Raw genomic sequence first — 17,088 nt, 5'->3', positions numbered from 1 at the left:
ATTTGGGAGATCAACACATCCTTGGCTGCGTGCAAGTCTGATAGGGAGATTTCAATCGTCTTTATTTCAAATGTCTTTGAAAAAGAGAAAGTATGGTGGAGGAGGGCAACCACCTGGAAAGGTGTTTCCAAGCTGTACTTATTTTAGGTTTTTCTGCTATACCTGTCCCTAAGTATACCTTATCCTTTCTCCCTGCCTGTGGGGAGTTCTCTTTTCCCAAATGAAAAGGAGTGATGTATTAAAGCAAATGCGAGTTGACACTGGATCACCTGTGGTCTGTTCAGCCGGTTCCTGGCTACATTATCATTATCTTGTGCTGTAGCTGGATGTTTCTAGCTGGGTGTATTGCCCATGCATATGGGTGACAAGAGCATGGGTGCTCCAGAACTCCCCTGGGACGATGTTGTGCTTTTTGGACATGAGCTGATTTTCAGCTTTAAACTGCACTGTGCTGCTGGGCTGTACCAGCTCATGTTAATTAGCGGACAGCAGTGATTGCAGCACCGTACTCTGCTGCATGAGTTGGGCGTGTTGCAAGTTCCCTTGTTGATGAAATTGGATGACCAGTGATAAGGTTCCCTCTCAGGCACACTGGTGGACATTAAAACGCTACAAAGTACCTGGCAATGATTGCTCAGGTTGGGTGAAGGGCCTGAGAAATGCCTATGAAATGGTGCTCGTTGCCACAAACAGCTTTATAATCCAGTCTGGCTTCCCTGTCCAGCAGCAGGACCATTGCAGCACCCTCATTCTCTGCAGCCCACCCCGTCAGCGGGTCCCTGAACTGACTGTGGTTTTGGGAGGCGGTAGGATATTGCACACTAAGCTGTTTTTCTCAATTTTGATTCAGCAGCGTAACTCAGTACCTCACACTAAAAAGACTTTCCATTGGTATTCATGGCTCATATAACAGCTCCTCAACTGTTTCCTGCGGGTTCGGAGGGAAAGGATCTTTCCATGCATAATTTAATCACATTCACCAGTGCAGCAGTTGGATGTTTTTTTTCCCCACAGAAAATCTATAACATCTTGTTAGTTAAATCTTATAGTTTTAGAAATGTCGGCGAGCTTGCTTATCTTGTTCATTCAGATAAACACCTCTCGACATCCTGTTTTTCTTATGTCATACGAACAGGAAGAGAACGATTGTTTGAGATGTGCGTCAGTCATCATTGTAACCAGGCAGCCGCGTTACCCTCCCCATTGCCATAGAAACCAACAAATCTCTTCAAACATGTTGGTGGTGAGCTGACAGGTGCCCTTTCTTTTCTACTTAACCTCCCAAGAGCTATAACTTTGCAAGTCATCTGTAGGACCTCTCAAAGATTTTTTTTTTTTTATTTTATATAAGAGGGTGCACCTATAAATTTTACAAGTGAATAGCCATCGCTGCTTTTATCCTAAGTAGGAGGGATATCTTTTATTTGGCCTTGTATCTAGTACTAGAAACACTGAAAAAATCCAAGGCAAGCTTTTTAGTGCAGTGTGAAGTACTGGGCAAGTTTTTGCCTGAGACTGCATGTAATGTCTGTAACGTGTCCTAGAGAGGAATGGTTTGAGCCAGCCGGCTTATGGAAAAGCTCTGGAGATATTAAAAACCCGCCTGGACACGAGCCTGTGGAACGTGCTCTAGGTGACCCTGCTTTGGCAGGGGGTTGGACTGGATGATCTCCAGAGGTCCCTTCCAACCCCAACCAGGCTGGGATTCTATGATTTGACTATTTTGCAATTGCTGAAAGGTGACCTGGAGAGCTTTGTGCATGGAGGGAGCAGATTCAGCATTTGGGACACGCTTCGGAGTAATTGGAACTCTTCCTGGCACCTCAGGATGGGATTTTCAAAAGCAACAACAGGACCAGAGTTATGTATGAAGAACACGTTATTTGAAGATTCTTGCTTTCTGTGGCAACGTTGAGTACAAGTACTGGAGACAGAGTTTTAACGTAACACTCTGAGATGTAATTAGCTATAGGAAGAAGAAGGAATTTTTTTAGTATAAGAATTTTACAATTATTTTCTTCAACATAAGCAAAGTAGCAATTGCACTCTGCCTGTGGGAGAGCTTGATTCAGCCTGGACGAATCAAGCCTTCTCCACTTTGTTTACTTGAGTCTTTTAATTATGTTATAGGTAACCTGAAGGAAAGCTGAAAAGCTACTTTACAAGCCATACTTTTGATTCAAAGAAAGCTATGATATTTTCTCAAATAGCATTTAAAGCAAATCAGTTTGGTTCGATATACTGCCCAACAAGAGCGTGGAGTTAGGTGACACTCTCCTCAATTTAAGCAGAAATTAATTGAAACCTGGATTAAAAAATTAGGATATGGGCCCAAGCCCAGTGAAATTCTTCCTTAGTTGATGTCTATGGAAATTTCTGTTTCAGCTTCATTGGGTGAGAGTTTCGTCCATGGAGCTGTTTCTTCAAGGAGATATTTAGGTTTAAAGCTTTGGCTGAAATAAGTTGGTGTCACTTGGGATGGGTTAAAATACATGGACTTCGTAAGCTGGAGGTCTGAGCCTTTGTGTTGGGGTACTGAAAGTGGACCGAAAGTTTTTAGCTTTGCATTTTAACATGTGCTTGAACAGTCTAAATACTTCACGAACATCAGCTCTCAACATGTGAAAGTTTCTATTTCGACTTCTGTTTTTAAAAACAATTTAATTCTCATTGGGATATTTACAGAATAAAGTTTCCTAGAACCTCATTAGCTATCTTTAGTGATCTGAATGGTCTCAGCTAGTTAAAAAACAACACAAAAGTTAATTTCTGCTTTACTGAAAGGGTTCTTTTAATATGCTTCAGAGATGCTGGCAGAAGCTGGAGTATCTTCAGGCTCAAGCTGTGGTTCTCAGGTCTAACCTACAGATTTCTTTTGGTGATTGGGTTTTCCAGCCACAGATGGAAACAAATTGTGATTGATATTAAATACCTGAATCAGCCATACCAGTAATGGAACTGGGTAGATAAGAAATGGAAATCCTGAGGAGCTAGGAGAAGCGGGATGCCCTTGGTGCCTTTCACCTTGCTGATAGGGATGAAGCTGCAGCACTTTTGATTCCGTAAAGGGCCTGGTTGCCTGGTCTGTACTGGCAGAGGTCGGCCTCAAAGGGAGAGGTTCTGGCCCCTGGTCAGCATCTGCTGATGCTTCTTAAGTACACAGAAGTGAGGAACTGGCAGAAGAAAATGTGGGAATGGCGTTTAAACAAGAATCAAACTATTGTTACTGTTCTAAAAAGAAAGTTGGATGGCTTCAAAATATGTACTGCGGCTTTTTAGTATTAGCAGTTGGGTTTTTTCATGGAAAACTACTTAGGAGAGACAGTTAAAGGTTGTTAGGGTTAGAATTTGGGGACTTCCAGAGATGTCTGGAGTGGGGAAAAAATATATATATCTTTTTAGCTTTATGATAGTACTCTGCATCTGATGCATCTTTCCCAAACTGCAGTTCAGCCCACTAGACCTGCTCCTGCTGTTGTTCCTGACAGTCTCAGTACTAAGTAGCCAGAAAATGAGGACATGTGTAAGAAGTTCCGCCTTTTATCCTGGACAATATTAGTTTTCTTCACCTTTTCAGGATTTATAAGCTTCAAAGAAGAAATTGTTAGTTTTCTGGAGTGCTGTTTTAAATGTTTTTAAACTCCTGAATTTCTGTTTCCGTGAAAGTGCCATTAAGTTAATGTAGGGACATTGACTTGTACCCTGGCTGTGACAGATCCCTTCTGCGCCTGGGCTGGCGGGGGTGTGGTAGGGCAGCCCCCATGCTCAGCACCAGGACGTGAGAAATGTCTCGTTCCACGGCAGTGAGTGGTGTCAGCACTTCTGGGAGCGCCATGACTCGCTCCTTACGCTTCCCTCCAGAGAGTTTTATGGGAACAAAAACCATTTCTCACTGAAAAAATACATAGAGCTGTTGGCTAAAATAAGTAAAAATAGTTTGGCTGAATTTTTGGAGGAAAAGAACTATTTTATGATGAAACTGTGTTTTTTTTGCTTAAATAGGTTTGGACACAAGAACACAAGCCGTGGTTTCGGCAGGATGGGCATACACTGAGCTCAGTGTCTTCAGTTGCCTCTGTCTGTGCCTGGTGGTGAAGACATGGAGAGAGGGTGTGAAAAATCAGAAGGGCATGAGGGAGTGCACTGCTGTCCTCCCCTCCGGTGTGTGCCCCAACTCCCATCAGTCTGCAGCTCCAAGTCCTCCTGTGCCAGTGACTATATTGTCATCTTGGTGCTTAATAACCTGTGATATTAGGTTATAGCCCATCTAACAGATGAGGAAACCATTAAAAGTGTTGCCAATTACTTGCAAAAGGTTAACGGTTGTTATATTTTTAGGCTTTTATTAATTTGGATTTCATTGCCTGCCTAGAAAGCAACTTCTTAGGATTATTTTTAGAATTGCCACTTATGTAAAAATAGGTGTGCTTCTCCTTGCCAAGCCAGGGTGTATTGCAAGCATCCAAAACTGACTGCTGTTTGTTTGAGGCACTGACCCATGGGTGTGTTCAGACCAACAGTGTGAGTTGCTCTCCTTTGCCACTGTGCAAGGGGAAGGGATGTTTCTCCTCCCTGAGAGTGGGTCATCTCAGGCCCTGCGTGAGGATGTTCCCAAAGCTGGGTAACTTCTTGCTTAGGTTCCATTTTTTATTTCTTTAGTTGACACCAGATCTGCAGGGCATCTTCTGCTCACACGCACGTGCAATGCCGAGCTGCCGTTGTTGCTCAGGTGTCTGTATGCACTGAGTGGGAGAGGAATGTGAGTGCCCTGTGGAGCTGATATGGGGGCAAGGAAGGTCCTTGTTCGGGGTACCGGGCTGGCGGTGTGTTCAGCCTGCCTGCCTTACCCGGTGGTGACTGGTGAGCAACTCTCCATTGACAAAAAGCGCTAAGAAAATCATAGGAAAAATGTTATTGGCTGTTCTGCTCGAACAAGCGAGCCTTTTATTTTAATGAGAGTGCATTTTGTTTGATCTGTGTTTTTTCGGGGGGAAATGATGAATTTTAGCCATTATGAAAACAAAACCCATGGTTATTTGTAAGGATTGTTTTATAAGAAGCATATGTGTGCTTTATTATTCTTTTTCTTGAAGTGTGGGGATTGTTTTCAGTTGGGAGGGTTGCATTAGAAGAATGTGAACTTCTGACTCACTGAGAAATAGAGCGTGTATTAGTGAAATTGTGAGGTTTCCTATTATGTTTTCATAACTCAAATTTCTCAGCATGGAAGGGATCTCTTTTGCTCTTAGTAAAAGAATGACTTTTGCTGCCATTGAGAAAGACCAGACTCTTTTTCTTGAAAAACTTGTACTGCTTTCAATTCACTTTTACTCTACCCACTGTTCTTCATTTCCCTTTCTCCTCTCCAACATGGCAGTTTCTCTTTCTCAGTGTTCTGCTTGTGCAGCTCATTTTCCAGCTGTATTTCTGCTTGGTCTTTATATTTTGACTTTTCAATAATGATGCAGTCGGTGGCACTGACCAAGGTATCGCCTAACACAGTGATCCCAGGAAGGGGTGGGCTCAGCTAATGGCCTCTGAGGAATTCCAGCTTTTCTCTGGAAGAATCAACTGAGAAACATGAAATGGGCACTGAATGCATAGCCACATGCTTTGTGATAAGCTTTTGCAAGGATATCAGAGAAAATACAATTAGTAGAGCTGACCCTGTGATGTAATATTGCACGCTGTCACATTAATACAGTAGAACAAAACCAGAGACTACAGTTCAGGAACTGCTGGCCTGTACCTTGCTATCCTACATGCAAAGTACCTAATTGAATTAGACGTTTTTATTAAATCAGGTCTGTCTGAAACATGGTGAAGAACCACAAAAAGATAAGCTTCTAGATGCTAAACCCCCCAAAGTGAAGCAAAATGTTTTCTGCTGAATGAAACAACTATTTGAATTGAAATGAAGCTTTCCCCATTGCTTTTGATACAGGGGGAGAACTGGGGTAGGAGGAGTTGTTTCAGGTTGACCTGGCTGTTCCGTCAGGCCTACGAACGAAAACATAAACTGGTCTTGCAGTTCGAATTATTGTCTGGACCATGTAGTGGCAGTGTTAGGTGATGTGAATGCCTCTATTTCAGTGGTGATTCATCTGCTGTAGAGAGACTGCAAGGGAAACCCAGCCATGGCTACAGATCTCCTCTGCTCTGGCAAGTGGGAGTAGATGACTGTCACGTAAGGGCATCACAGGGCTGGAAGAAGTGCATCAAAAATGGTCACAGCTTGTTGACAAATGGAGAAATAAGGAACCGTTCATGTTAAATGAGGATTCTGGCTACTGAATATGAGCTGATGCTCATGATCGGGTGATTACAAGTGAGTTTTGGGGGTTTTTTCCCTCCTTTTTTTTTTTTTATCCCCCTCCTGCCTGATGCAGATACTTCCACTGGCTGTGGCAGTGCACAAGGTGAATCCGAATGTGAATGAAGAGCTGGAGGAATAAGTAATGAATACTTTTCCTTTGGTGAACCTAGACTTACAGACCTCCCAAAAGGCGAAATCTTTAATGTTAAAATTACAGGGGAGGTGTGTGGTATATGGGGTTTTTAAGACTGCGGTAGCTGCGTGTGGTTACTTCCCTTCCGAGATCTGAAGCGTTCTGTGCGGTGGAGTTCAAAGCTCTGACGATTAGAAAGCTGTAGCTAAAAATGGAAACCGAGCCAAAGGCTGGAGTGAGCCAGACATACCTTCTAAAGAAGGACCCTCTCCATCTTGTTGCTTCATTTCCTCGTTGTTTGAATTCAGCTCAACCCACATAGTTATACATTTAAAAAGCATATTTGTCTTCTGCGGGAGACGCAGTTAAGGAATTGGTAGCTCGGATGGTGAGTGAGTTTTGGAGCCCTGGAAATCGTGCTGAAGCAGAGCAATTTATTGCTTCTGAAATGAAATAGTTTTGTGACATCTGATCCTCTTGTAAATTTTGCACTGGAGGATTCAGTAGTGGGATGTAATTAACATTTAAATTGATGAGGCTCTTACAGCAGCATTCCTCTGCCTGTCTGCAGACACTGCTACTGGAGACATTTCCCTGCGAGCGAATAGCTCTGGGGTGCTTTTATTCTTAGTGGGAGTCTGATCACTGCAGTCGGTGGAGATGGGGATGAATCACCGAGTGGTTACTCCTTAGTCATAGTGTTCTTGGAAGTGAACTGTTATCGTTCCTGGAAATATCTGTTTTTCCTAAGACACAGAGTCTGCCGTGAGAAAGTATTAGAGAGCCTTTGACCCCCTTGGTGCAGGTGCATCTGAAATAGGAGTGGAGTGAAAATCCTCCCCACCCCCAAGATGGTGCAGGTTTACATTTGAAAAGTAACGTGCAGGGGTGGAGAAGGATGTGTTGAAGTTCATCCAGGTCATGGTGTTGTTGGAATAGGAGTTGATATTCCTGAAAAAAACAATCTCCCTTAAGACAACTGTATACAACTGAACTGGTAGAGACGAGGTATCCAAGAGCCATAGACCTCGTCGGTTCAGGTGAACTTGCCGATCTGATCAGACGATGACATGGACGCTCATTAGCTAATTGATGCGCAGGGTGCACTGCCTGCACAGTCCACGCTCATTTCCCCATCCCTGAGAGCACGGTTGTTGAGTGCTAATTTGGGGAGAAGTACTGTGGGCATGGGACCCTGGGTGCTCCAGCAGCATCCACAGACGCTCACCCACCCACACGTGCTAAGTGTGAGCCAGCCCCGCAGCCGCGGCTCGGACCCGGACCTCCCTGAAGAAACATGTTTTGGGGCACGGAGGTGTGGGGAGAATAGAGGGCAAACACGGTGGTTGCTGAAGGGTTGCTAAAGCCCTTGCTTTGGTACTGGTGGTCTTACCAGGGTTTCTCAGTACTTTGGAGCTCTGCCTTCTTGGCTGCTTGCTAAGTTGTTTGGTTTTTGATTCTTTATGGGGAAAACTACATTTTTATTTCCCTCTTCACTCGCAGTTATAACTTATTTGGTACAGTGCCATGTCTGTTAAGCAAAACCCTTTGTGACTTTTATATTCAGAAAGTAAATTGAATGAGAACAGGGAAAAACTGACCTTGGGATTGCAGAACACGGTGGCTGTCTCAGCTGATCTCCTCTATTAGTGTGGACGCAGAGCAAGCAGAGGTTGCGTTTCATTGTGGGTGAAGTAGGAAATACGATCCTTGGCACTGTTTGGAAAAATACAGGCAAATTACGGCAGTGTCATTAAATGTCGTTTAGAACACGTGTTCTTAATAAGAAATGAAGAAGGGATTGGTGCAAGGGGGATGGAGCAGCAATACCGACAAACCCGCTTCTTGGGATGTTGCATCTATCAAATTCTGACAGGCTAAAAAATCCACGTCCTGCCTCTGTCTTTTCATAGAATGACAGAATGTGAGGGGTTGGAAGGGACCTCGAAAGATCATCTGGTCCAATCCCCCTGCCGGGGCTGGATTGCCTAGATCATGTCACACAGGGACGTGTCCAGGCGGGTTTTGAGTGTCTCCAGAGAAGGAGACTCCACAGCCTCTCTGGGCAGCCTGTGCCAGTGTTCAGTCACCCTCACTGTAAAGAAGTTTTTCCTTATATTTATGTGGAACCTCCTGTGTTCCAGCTTGCACCCGTTGCCCCTTGTCCTGTTTGCAAGTTGTGATGCACTAATTACCATTTGCTCTTCCCTCCCTCTGAAACCAAGGAAGAGAGTTACATTAGCCTTGCTGCAAGGTTCTATTTTAACTGGATACACCTATGATGGAAACATGACAGTTACTTCAGAAGAAACAGTAATAAGCAAGAAGTTGCCCAAAGTTCCCAGCTCTGGGGAACAACCTTCGTAGGGATGCTCTGGGGCAGCAGGTGGGCTCTCGCCCTCTGCATTTCTGTTTTCAAAGAGATTTCCCCGTTTTGTCCCTAGGTTTGTTGGAGGCGTCATCTCCCACTCGCGTTGCTGATAGAGGGTTAAACGTCTCTTGAAGGCGAGTCTTCAGTACGAGGGGTGTTGTGGCAGGACCAAACGCTGTTGCAATAGCATAATCCTGACTGTTTTTTAAAGAAGTGATTATACCATGTCTGTTTTGATTGGTGACTGTTAACTCTAGTGGCTATGTAGCATGTCAGATATCTCTCCTCAGACCCTGGGATAAATCCAAATAAGAACAAATTACTGAAAACACCTCCTACAAAACAAAAGGAGAATGGCACTGCCATGCCCGCCAGCTAATACCCACATATTCACATATACGTGCTTTGTCTGAAGTCTTTCTACTTATTTTAAAATAATATAGCACTTTACCTTTTGTTTCTTTATTGTATCTACTTCCTCTTTTTTAATTACAACCCAAAATTGTACAATGCATATTGAGTAATACCTGTACATTCTAAAATTGTTTTTGTATCTTTAAAGTGTCATTTCACATTGTCAGGAGAAATTCCATATGGAATCATCTTCTCAAGCTCAAAAATACTGAAACAAGAGTGGAAGGTTTGTTTAAGTTATGTGTGCTCATTAAAAGTAGGCACAGCAAGAAAAACGAGAAGGTGTAAAAATCTGTGTGTTTCTATGGAGGAATTTTGTATCTTTTTAATTAAATCAGCCTATTCTTAGAGACTGAAAATTTGTCACCAGAAAATGTAGGCGTTCATTTTTTTTACATCACCCGAGTGGTATTATTTCTGTTCCCTGTCAGCCTTCTCTTCCACAAATCTAGCACACGCTTGGTGTGAACTACAGACGCTTTTCTGAAAAAAATTAAGGTGAAGTAGGTTTCGATAAGAGACTTTGATTCATTCTCAATCCACAGAGCATACTATTTGTTGGTTTGCAGATGTGATTTAAATTATGCAGTGTTGGGTGTACCCATCATGCTGCTGAAAGAGGAGTTGGCTGAATAACTCCGCTCCCCCACCCACACCCAGTTTATACATTGCCTATACACTTATATATTTTAGTTTTGAAGTATAAATGGGCTAGCTGCACTTATGGTGACACTGAAATATATAGAACCTTTATTTTCCTTTCAGAAAAATAAAGGGCTTGTTCAGATTAACAAGAGTTTTCACAGAGGACAGATTTCAGGGATGTATTGGGGCAGAAGGCACACAAAACAACAGATAATAGTAAAAATTCACTGATTGTTTACTGGGTGGGTTGGATTTGTTATATATTCGATTAAACATTTATTAAAATCCTGTTAATTTGCAAGGCAGAGGTATAAGCTGTCTGCCTTAAGAAGACTTAACCATTAGCATTTTGTTCTTGACCTTTTCTGACCATGAATTTCAGCTGTAATTGACTGTTTGGTGGATGCAATCCTGCGTTTCAGTCCCATTAGCCTCCTTTTTTGGGTTGCTTTTCTTTTTTTGTGCATTCTGTATGTTTTAATTAGTTGACTGTAATTCTTCCAGGTCTTGGGCCGTGGGGCATTTAATGGCTTTTGCCACAAAGAAAGAGTGTTGAGAGATTTTTTCATCGGTAAATTCCTCCTCTGGGGTTGGACATCTCACTTTCCTCATGTGAGACACACACAAGGAGCCTCAGTCAGAAAGTGGGTTTCCTTTGCCAGGACATTTCAGCAGAACCAGTGAATAATGCAGCAGAATTTTGCAAGGCTGCAATAGCAAAACCGCTATTTTACCTCACCAACCCACAGGCACTGCTTTTGTTGTGATCGCAGCAGGTTTTGAGTGATGTATGCACAAAGGAAAAGGAGAGAATGAACAGAAAGTAGTTTATGGCTTTCCTCAAAGGCACTTTTCTAACTCAAAAATGTAAGCCTTGTGGTTTATATGGTTTTGAAATGTAACCACAGATATTGAGAACTGGAAAAGATTTGATTTACCATCTCTTCCAATTTTGGTACCAGATTCAGGGCAGAGGAAATTTATTTTCAGAATGAAAAATGTGGAAAGGAAATGTATGAATGTCAAAATTTTCAAAACAGGAACATACTATTTGGAGAAACTGTCAGATGAAGAAATCAAGGTTGGTTGTGTCTTGATAGGAGTGCGTGCAGATGTGTCTTTTTGAGATCTCCACCAAAGTGCTTTAATCTTGGTTTGGTGAAGCTTTGCCAGGTATTTTATGGTCTGCAGCCCCCTATTTTAGAGCTGTGAAGGATCAGTGTCAGACTCCCTTTGAGCTTGGTCTAGGAACCGAATGGGATCACCTGCCTGGGACAGGTCTCAGCCTCTCCAGCGTGGTGGACCTGGCCATCCTCGGCTGCTCACAGCTGGGAGCAGAGCAAGCTGGTGCTCTCCTACTTGCCATACTGCTTTTTTACAGTTTTACGTGGCCTCATTGGACGACCCTTGCTAGTAGCTGAATCTCTCATCAGTATGTAGGACTCTGCAGACTTTAACTTTTCTTTAGAAGTGGAGATTCTGGGTGTCCTTGGTGTGACACATGAAGGTGTTTTTCTGGCCTCAGTGACCTGTCCTTGCTTTTGCAGGCACTGTTCTGTCACTGTTTTGATACGTGTATCTTAGGAATTGCTGCTTCTTGCTCCTGTTACGATGTCTGGAGGTCACTCCAGAATTTTCCTATTCTTGTCCTCTGAGTTGAGCCCAGATGCTCAGAACTTGTGGTTCAGTTATGACCATTTGGTTTTCAGTCGCTTTGCTTTGTTCTTCCTTCCCTTGTATTTTTTCTTCTCTTTTGTTTGTGTTGAGCAATCGTCTGCTCTCCAGATTTGTTCTGGAAGGCTTAGGAAACTCCTTGTAAGATCCCATCCTTTTTCTTTGGATATTCTGGCATTAGAGCAGGAACCTATCTGGTATTCCAGTGGGAACATAGCAGTTGGGGCTGTTCAGCCTGGAGAAGAGAAAGCTCTGGGGAGACCTTCTAGCACCTTCCAGTACCTGAAGGGCTACAGGAAAGCTGGAGAGGGACTTTTTACAAGGGCATGGAGTGATAGGATGAGGGGGGACGGGTTTAAACTGAAAGAGGGGAGACTGAGATGAGATATGAGGAAGAAATTCTTTGCTGTGAGGGTGGTGAGACACTGGCCCAGGTTGCCCAGAGAAGCTGTGGCTGCCCCCTCCCTGGCAGTGTTCAAGGCCAGGTTGGCTGGGGCTTGGAGCAACGTGGTCTGATGGAAGGTGTCCCTGCCCATAGCAGGGGGGTTGGAACTAGATGGTCTTTAAGGTCCCTTCTAGCCCAAACCAGTCTGTGATTCTCTCCCTGTTCAATCCCCATTCTGGAGAATGGAATGGGAATTGCCTCTTTCTTATCCACAGAACATAGAGCAAACCCTTTTGGTCAGGTCATGCCAGAAGATGGGTGGTTGCCCTCCCCGTGGTTGACCTTCTCCTGCCCCAGCAGTTCGGCACTGCCCTTCGCTGCTGGCCTGGCTGCCCGACAGCAGAGCTCAGCAGCATCCTGAGACATTTCATAGAGATAACTACGTTATGGGTGTGTTCAGATCCAGGGTTTGGGGAGGGAGAAGGTTGTTTCCTCCTTACCCATGCTTGCACGGTGGCATGCTGGCAACATGCTGAGTCGTTTAAAATTGACCAGAGAGATGGTTTTCATGTGTCTGTGTATTGGAAAAAATGGTGAGATCAGGTTTCAGTGACAGGGAGGTAAGGTAGGAAAAAGTCACGTAAGGAAAGGGCTTGTTTTGTTGATTGAGGTTTAGAAAGCTTTTTAACAAGTTGAATTATTGGCTGTATCTGAAGTGAAACACTGCTTTCCTAACTGCTCTCATTTCCTGTATCATTCTGGCTTGTTCTCTGCATTAATTACAGTTCAGATTTACAGTGTATTTGGTTACACACTGGGTTGCATTCTAATTTTTTTTTCCTATGTGTGTATAAATTTATTTGGGAGTCGGGCCAAGAGGAGAGTGTGTACATATGCATGCACACACACATGGGCTGCATTTGACTGTTGGTTGCTAATTTTGTGGGGAACAGGGATCTGGATTTTCTTGTTCTGTTGTAAAAAGAGACTTTTCTTTTTCCAAAGAAGAAGCAGTAGCTGAGAACAGCCAGTGTTTGGAGAGTTCAAGATTTCAGAACAACCAGAGATGAGAGAAAATATTATCTTATGAATTGTGAATGTGGCATTTTTAATTTGGCTGGCGATTCCCAGAGGTTAGTGCATAATGGGAATACTATCGTTCTCTTGGCTCGACCAGCAATCAGCTCGCTACTTAAAATCTTGTATAAATGTGGTGCTTCAGAGTTCAGTTGGATGAGGTAGAGCTTTTCACAGCTGAAGTAGCTTTTTGTGACCTGAAATATGAAGTGAGATGGGATACTAAGCAAGCAATCTAGCATTTGGAAACGAGCTGTTTAGGAACTGTAGAATGCAGAAGGTGATTGAAAGGATGTTTCCTTTTCAGTTTAACATTTTTCTTTTGGCTTTGTGAAAACATAAGAGGAGGTGCACTGAATATACGAGGAGTGTTTTTGGAGAACTCGTTCAGATTTTTCAATTCATTCTTCGCATTTAAGCTGTTGATGCAGTAGAAGATTTTCATTCAGAATATTCTGAGTCATGGTTTTGTAAGTAAATGATTGCGAATTAAATAGAACCAGATATCAAAAATATTTCATTTTAAAAACAGTAACATTCCTAAACATTTGGTGCAGAAATACCGGTATGGTGAATAATAGTATGATGAGTAATACTGGTGGGCTGAATGATAATAGATACAAAATCACAGCTGAATGCAAGTTCTCAAATAACTAGGTGAAAAGTAAAAGAGAAAAATTCCAGATAATGTTCTTTTGAAATAATTGATCTCTCCTTTTTTTTTTTTTTTTTTTTTAAGCCTTGACACTAATCGCAGCAGCATTTCATCGTTCCTCTTCCTCAAACGCCACCTTGCCCGAATCATGTCAGAGCCCAGCCTCCTTCCAGCCCCGTGTCCCTGGCCTGGCGCGGGCAGGCTGGGCTCTCCAGCACACAAAGGCTGCCCTGCGCTTGCCAAGCAAGGCTGATCTTCCCATAAATTCACCCACTCGTGTCTTCCATCCACAGGTTGCGATGGATTTAATACTTTAAAGCCATTTCATTAAAAATGAGCGTGTTGGTAATCCTTTCCAACCTGTGCAAGATGCTTACTCTTGTTAGGACCATTTTGTTTTAATATTAAAAAGGGGGAGTGGTGAGGGGACCGGTGGGGATGTATTTGATGCGCAGCAGCAGCAGCGTGATTTAGTTGTAAATGCACCAATAAAGCTTTTCAGTATTGGAGCCCATGTGGGTGTTTGGTTAAAGCCATGCATGGATGATGTGTGTTATTTTGTTGGGATTTCAGAGTGAGGGATTTTAGCGCTTTAATCCTGACTGACAGTTGGAAGGTTGGTGGTTTCAAACACAGTGGCATGGAGTAGCTGATTTCTCTTCAGTGAAACAATGCCCCAGTGTGTCTAGGCTGCCTGTACAGAGCCAATAAATCTGTTTTGTTTTGTTTTTCTCCTCCCTTTTCTCTCTCTTTCCCTCTCTCTCTCTCTTCTCCCTCCTCCAGGCCAGGACCCACTCCTATTGCTGAAAACCCTTCAGCTTCTCTGGACAAAGAAAGAGATGGAGAAGGTAAGGCCAAGCCTCCCCTCCACACTGCAGTTAATAACTGCATGCAGAGCATGTCCAGACGCAGAGCGCTTAGGTCAGACCTGCAATTCTTCATGATTGCTTTCAGTTCCAGCACGCAGGAGAAGAGCCTATGCATTTGCAGCAAGAAGTGAAAAGAAAAGGTAGCTCTGTGTGGTGTGAAGCAGCTCAGGGGCTTGTATAAAAGAGCTGAAGTTTACAGGGCTGAGTTACAGAAGGGAAAAAAAAAATCAAAGTTGCTTTTGTTTTCTTTTAAACACTTTTTTGTCCATTAAATGGAGGATCTTTGGGGGAGGGGGAAGAATATTTCTAGTGGCTGAAAAAATGAGGGTTGAAGTCAGTAGAGAAGTGCTCTTTGCCAAGTGGAATGATATCAAAGCCTTCATATTCAAAGTATTTTTACCATTTTTTCTGATTTGGTTTGGTTTTGCCTTTTAGAGTGGTGAATGCAATTTACACTGCCTGTCTAAAATTAGTGCTGTATTTTTATACAGCACCCTATGGGCTCTACGTGGAGATTTTCTCATAGGGAGTAAAATATACTTCATCTAAATTTGGGAGCTTGCAAACTAACAAAAACACTAGATGCATCAGCTTAGTGGTGAGTTTCCCATGTTTAACTCTGCCTTGTTCAGGCAGGTTTGTAGCCAAGATTTTTTTTCTAAAAGACCCCAAAACCTGCAACTCACAACGTAGCCACATGTGTCCTGTGTGAAATGGCCGGCGTGGCTGCGTACCTTGGTGTACGTGCTCCATCCTAGGTGTCTGGAGAGTTTAGTCATTGTCCTTGTCTGCTGCACGTAGACTTTCCATTACTGATAGTCTGTGGTTCCCAGCCGGAATAAGTAAACAACTGGAAACACAGTGTGAGAGGTGCCTTTCCAAATGGTCAGTCACCGACAGAGACTTGAACTCAGCAACTCTGAAGCCTTGAGCTTTCTATCAAGTTTTGTTAGAGTTGGAGGAAAAAAAAATATTATTTGTTAGGTCTTGAGGGCAGTTAATCCCACAAAACAACAGTAGGAAAGAGTAATCATCAAAATCTCTGTACTGCGTACCCTGGGATGTGTGTGGATTGTGAAGAAAAATACTCTGAAAAAGACAAAAGCCTCCCATCGACGTGTCCTTGGGCAGAGAGCACCGCAGCTTTTCTGCTGAGGGTGGAAAAGCTTGAGGAGCCCCGTGAGTCACGCTTGCAGCTCTGCTTATTACGTTTGTTTCTGGAACGGTCACCCCAGTGGGACGCGTGGTTTTGGAGAGCGTGGAGGCTGCAGCTCCTCGGTGGGGCAGGTCTGTCCTCCTCGGGCCCACCCTTCAGGCAGCACCACATGGCTGTGGGCAAGGGCAGAAGCGTGTTTCTGAACCTGGATGGTGCGTTTCTGAACCATGAGGAAAGCCTTTGGAGAGAGGTGAGGAGGGCTGTGGTGGGACCAGGCGGTGGCACAGCAGCAGCTGCCTCTAAGGTGGGGAGCACAGCCTGAATGTCCCCAATGGTTTCTGGCACGTGCTTGTCACTCTGTCACTGAGATGGGCTAATCTGTGCTCAGGGCATGGCCACCCTTAGGACATACAGTGCAGACATTTTTCTTCAGAGGCAGCTGCTGCCCTGCCCTCTGTGTGCAACTCAAGGTGTGTGGTGCTGCTGTTGTCCTAAGCCCACCAGGATCACACAGTCTGGTTCAAATAAACGAGGGAAGTTGACTTAAATGGGATGCCATCCAGAGAGACCTTGACAGCTTCAGAAGTGGTCCCGTGTGAACTGCATGAAGTTCAACAAGGCCAAGTGCAAGGTCCTGCATGTGGGTCGGGGCAATCCCAAGCACAAATACAGGCTGAGCGGAGAATGGATGGAGAGCAGCCCTGAGGAGAAGGACTTGGGGGTGATGGTTGGTGAGAGGCTCAACATGAGCCAGCAACGTGCGCTTGCAGCCCAGAAAGCCAACCGTGTCCTGGGCTGCAAGAACTGGAATCAGTCATCATGACTGAATCAGTCATCTCCATTATATGATGCCCATTGGTCTCAAATTAGTGACCATGAGCAGAAGGAGGGTACCTGTCCATGGTGTGACCTAGGTTCTGGAACACGGTTATAAGAAGTGTTCATTCCCTACGTAGGAAAGACGGTTTGGGAATAACCAGGCAGCATCAGCAGACTGCCCTGAGCTGTGTAACTAGAAATAAGGGACTAAAACTGAACGAAGGAGTGTGTAGTTTGAGCATCAGCAAGATTTTCCTATTCCCATGATCTGTCAGGCTGTAGAAATCCCCCAAGGAGCATTCCCTGCCATGGGAATCAATTGAAATGGAAATGGCAATTACACGTTTGAGAGGAATCCTTCTCTGGCAGAGAGAGCCAGGCAGCACAGCACTCTTTCCTCCCTGATTTAGGTGTCTCATGCCTTTTTTTCCCTTGTGTTTTTTTTTCCTCCCTCAAACTATACATACCATAGCTGAAGTCTTCACATTGCTAGGAAGTTTTGAAGAAGTCTTTTCCCCTGCTTGTCAAAGTCAAGCTGGTACGAAGTCAAGGCTCAGTCTAGCTACCAACAGTT

The 17,088-nt window shown here is 43.9% G+C and overlaps 1 protein-coding gene across 6 annotated transcripts in view; it reads left to right on the top strand.

Annotated features, from left to right (window-relative positions):
* Positions 1-17,088, top strand: part of EXD3 (exonuclease 3'-5' domain containing 3) — a 248,277-nt gene that overhangs the window by 61,285 nt on the left and 169,904 nt on the right. For 5 of the 6 annotated variants that reach the window (XM_068414141.1, XM_068414140.1, XM_068414138.1 and 2 more), the window contains exon 4: positions 14,454-14,518. The exons of the other annotated variant lie outside the window; for it this stretch is intronic. In XM_068414141.1, coding sequence (XP_068270242.1) covers positions 14,454-14,518 — 65 coding nt within the window. The remainder of the gene's footprint in view (positions 1-14,453; positions 14,519-17,088) is intronic. 6 annotated transcript variants of the gene reach the window in all.

Source organism: Nyctibius grandis, chromosome 16, assembly GCF_013368605.1.
Source record: "Nyctibius grandis isolate bNycGra1 chromosome 16, bNycGra1.pri, whole genome shotgun sequence".
In the NCBI taxonomy this organism is placed as follows: Eukaryota; Metazoa; Chordata; class Aves; order Nyctibiiformes; family Nyctibiidae; genus Nyctibius; species Nyctibius grandis.
This window is presented reverse-complemented; position numbering and strand designations above follow the sequence as displayed.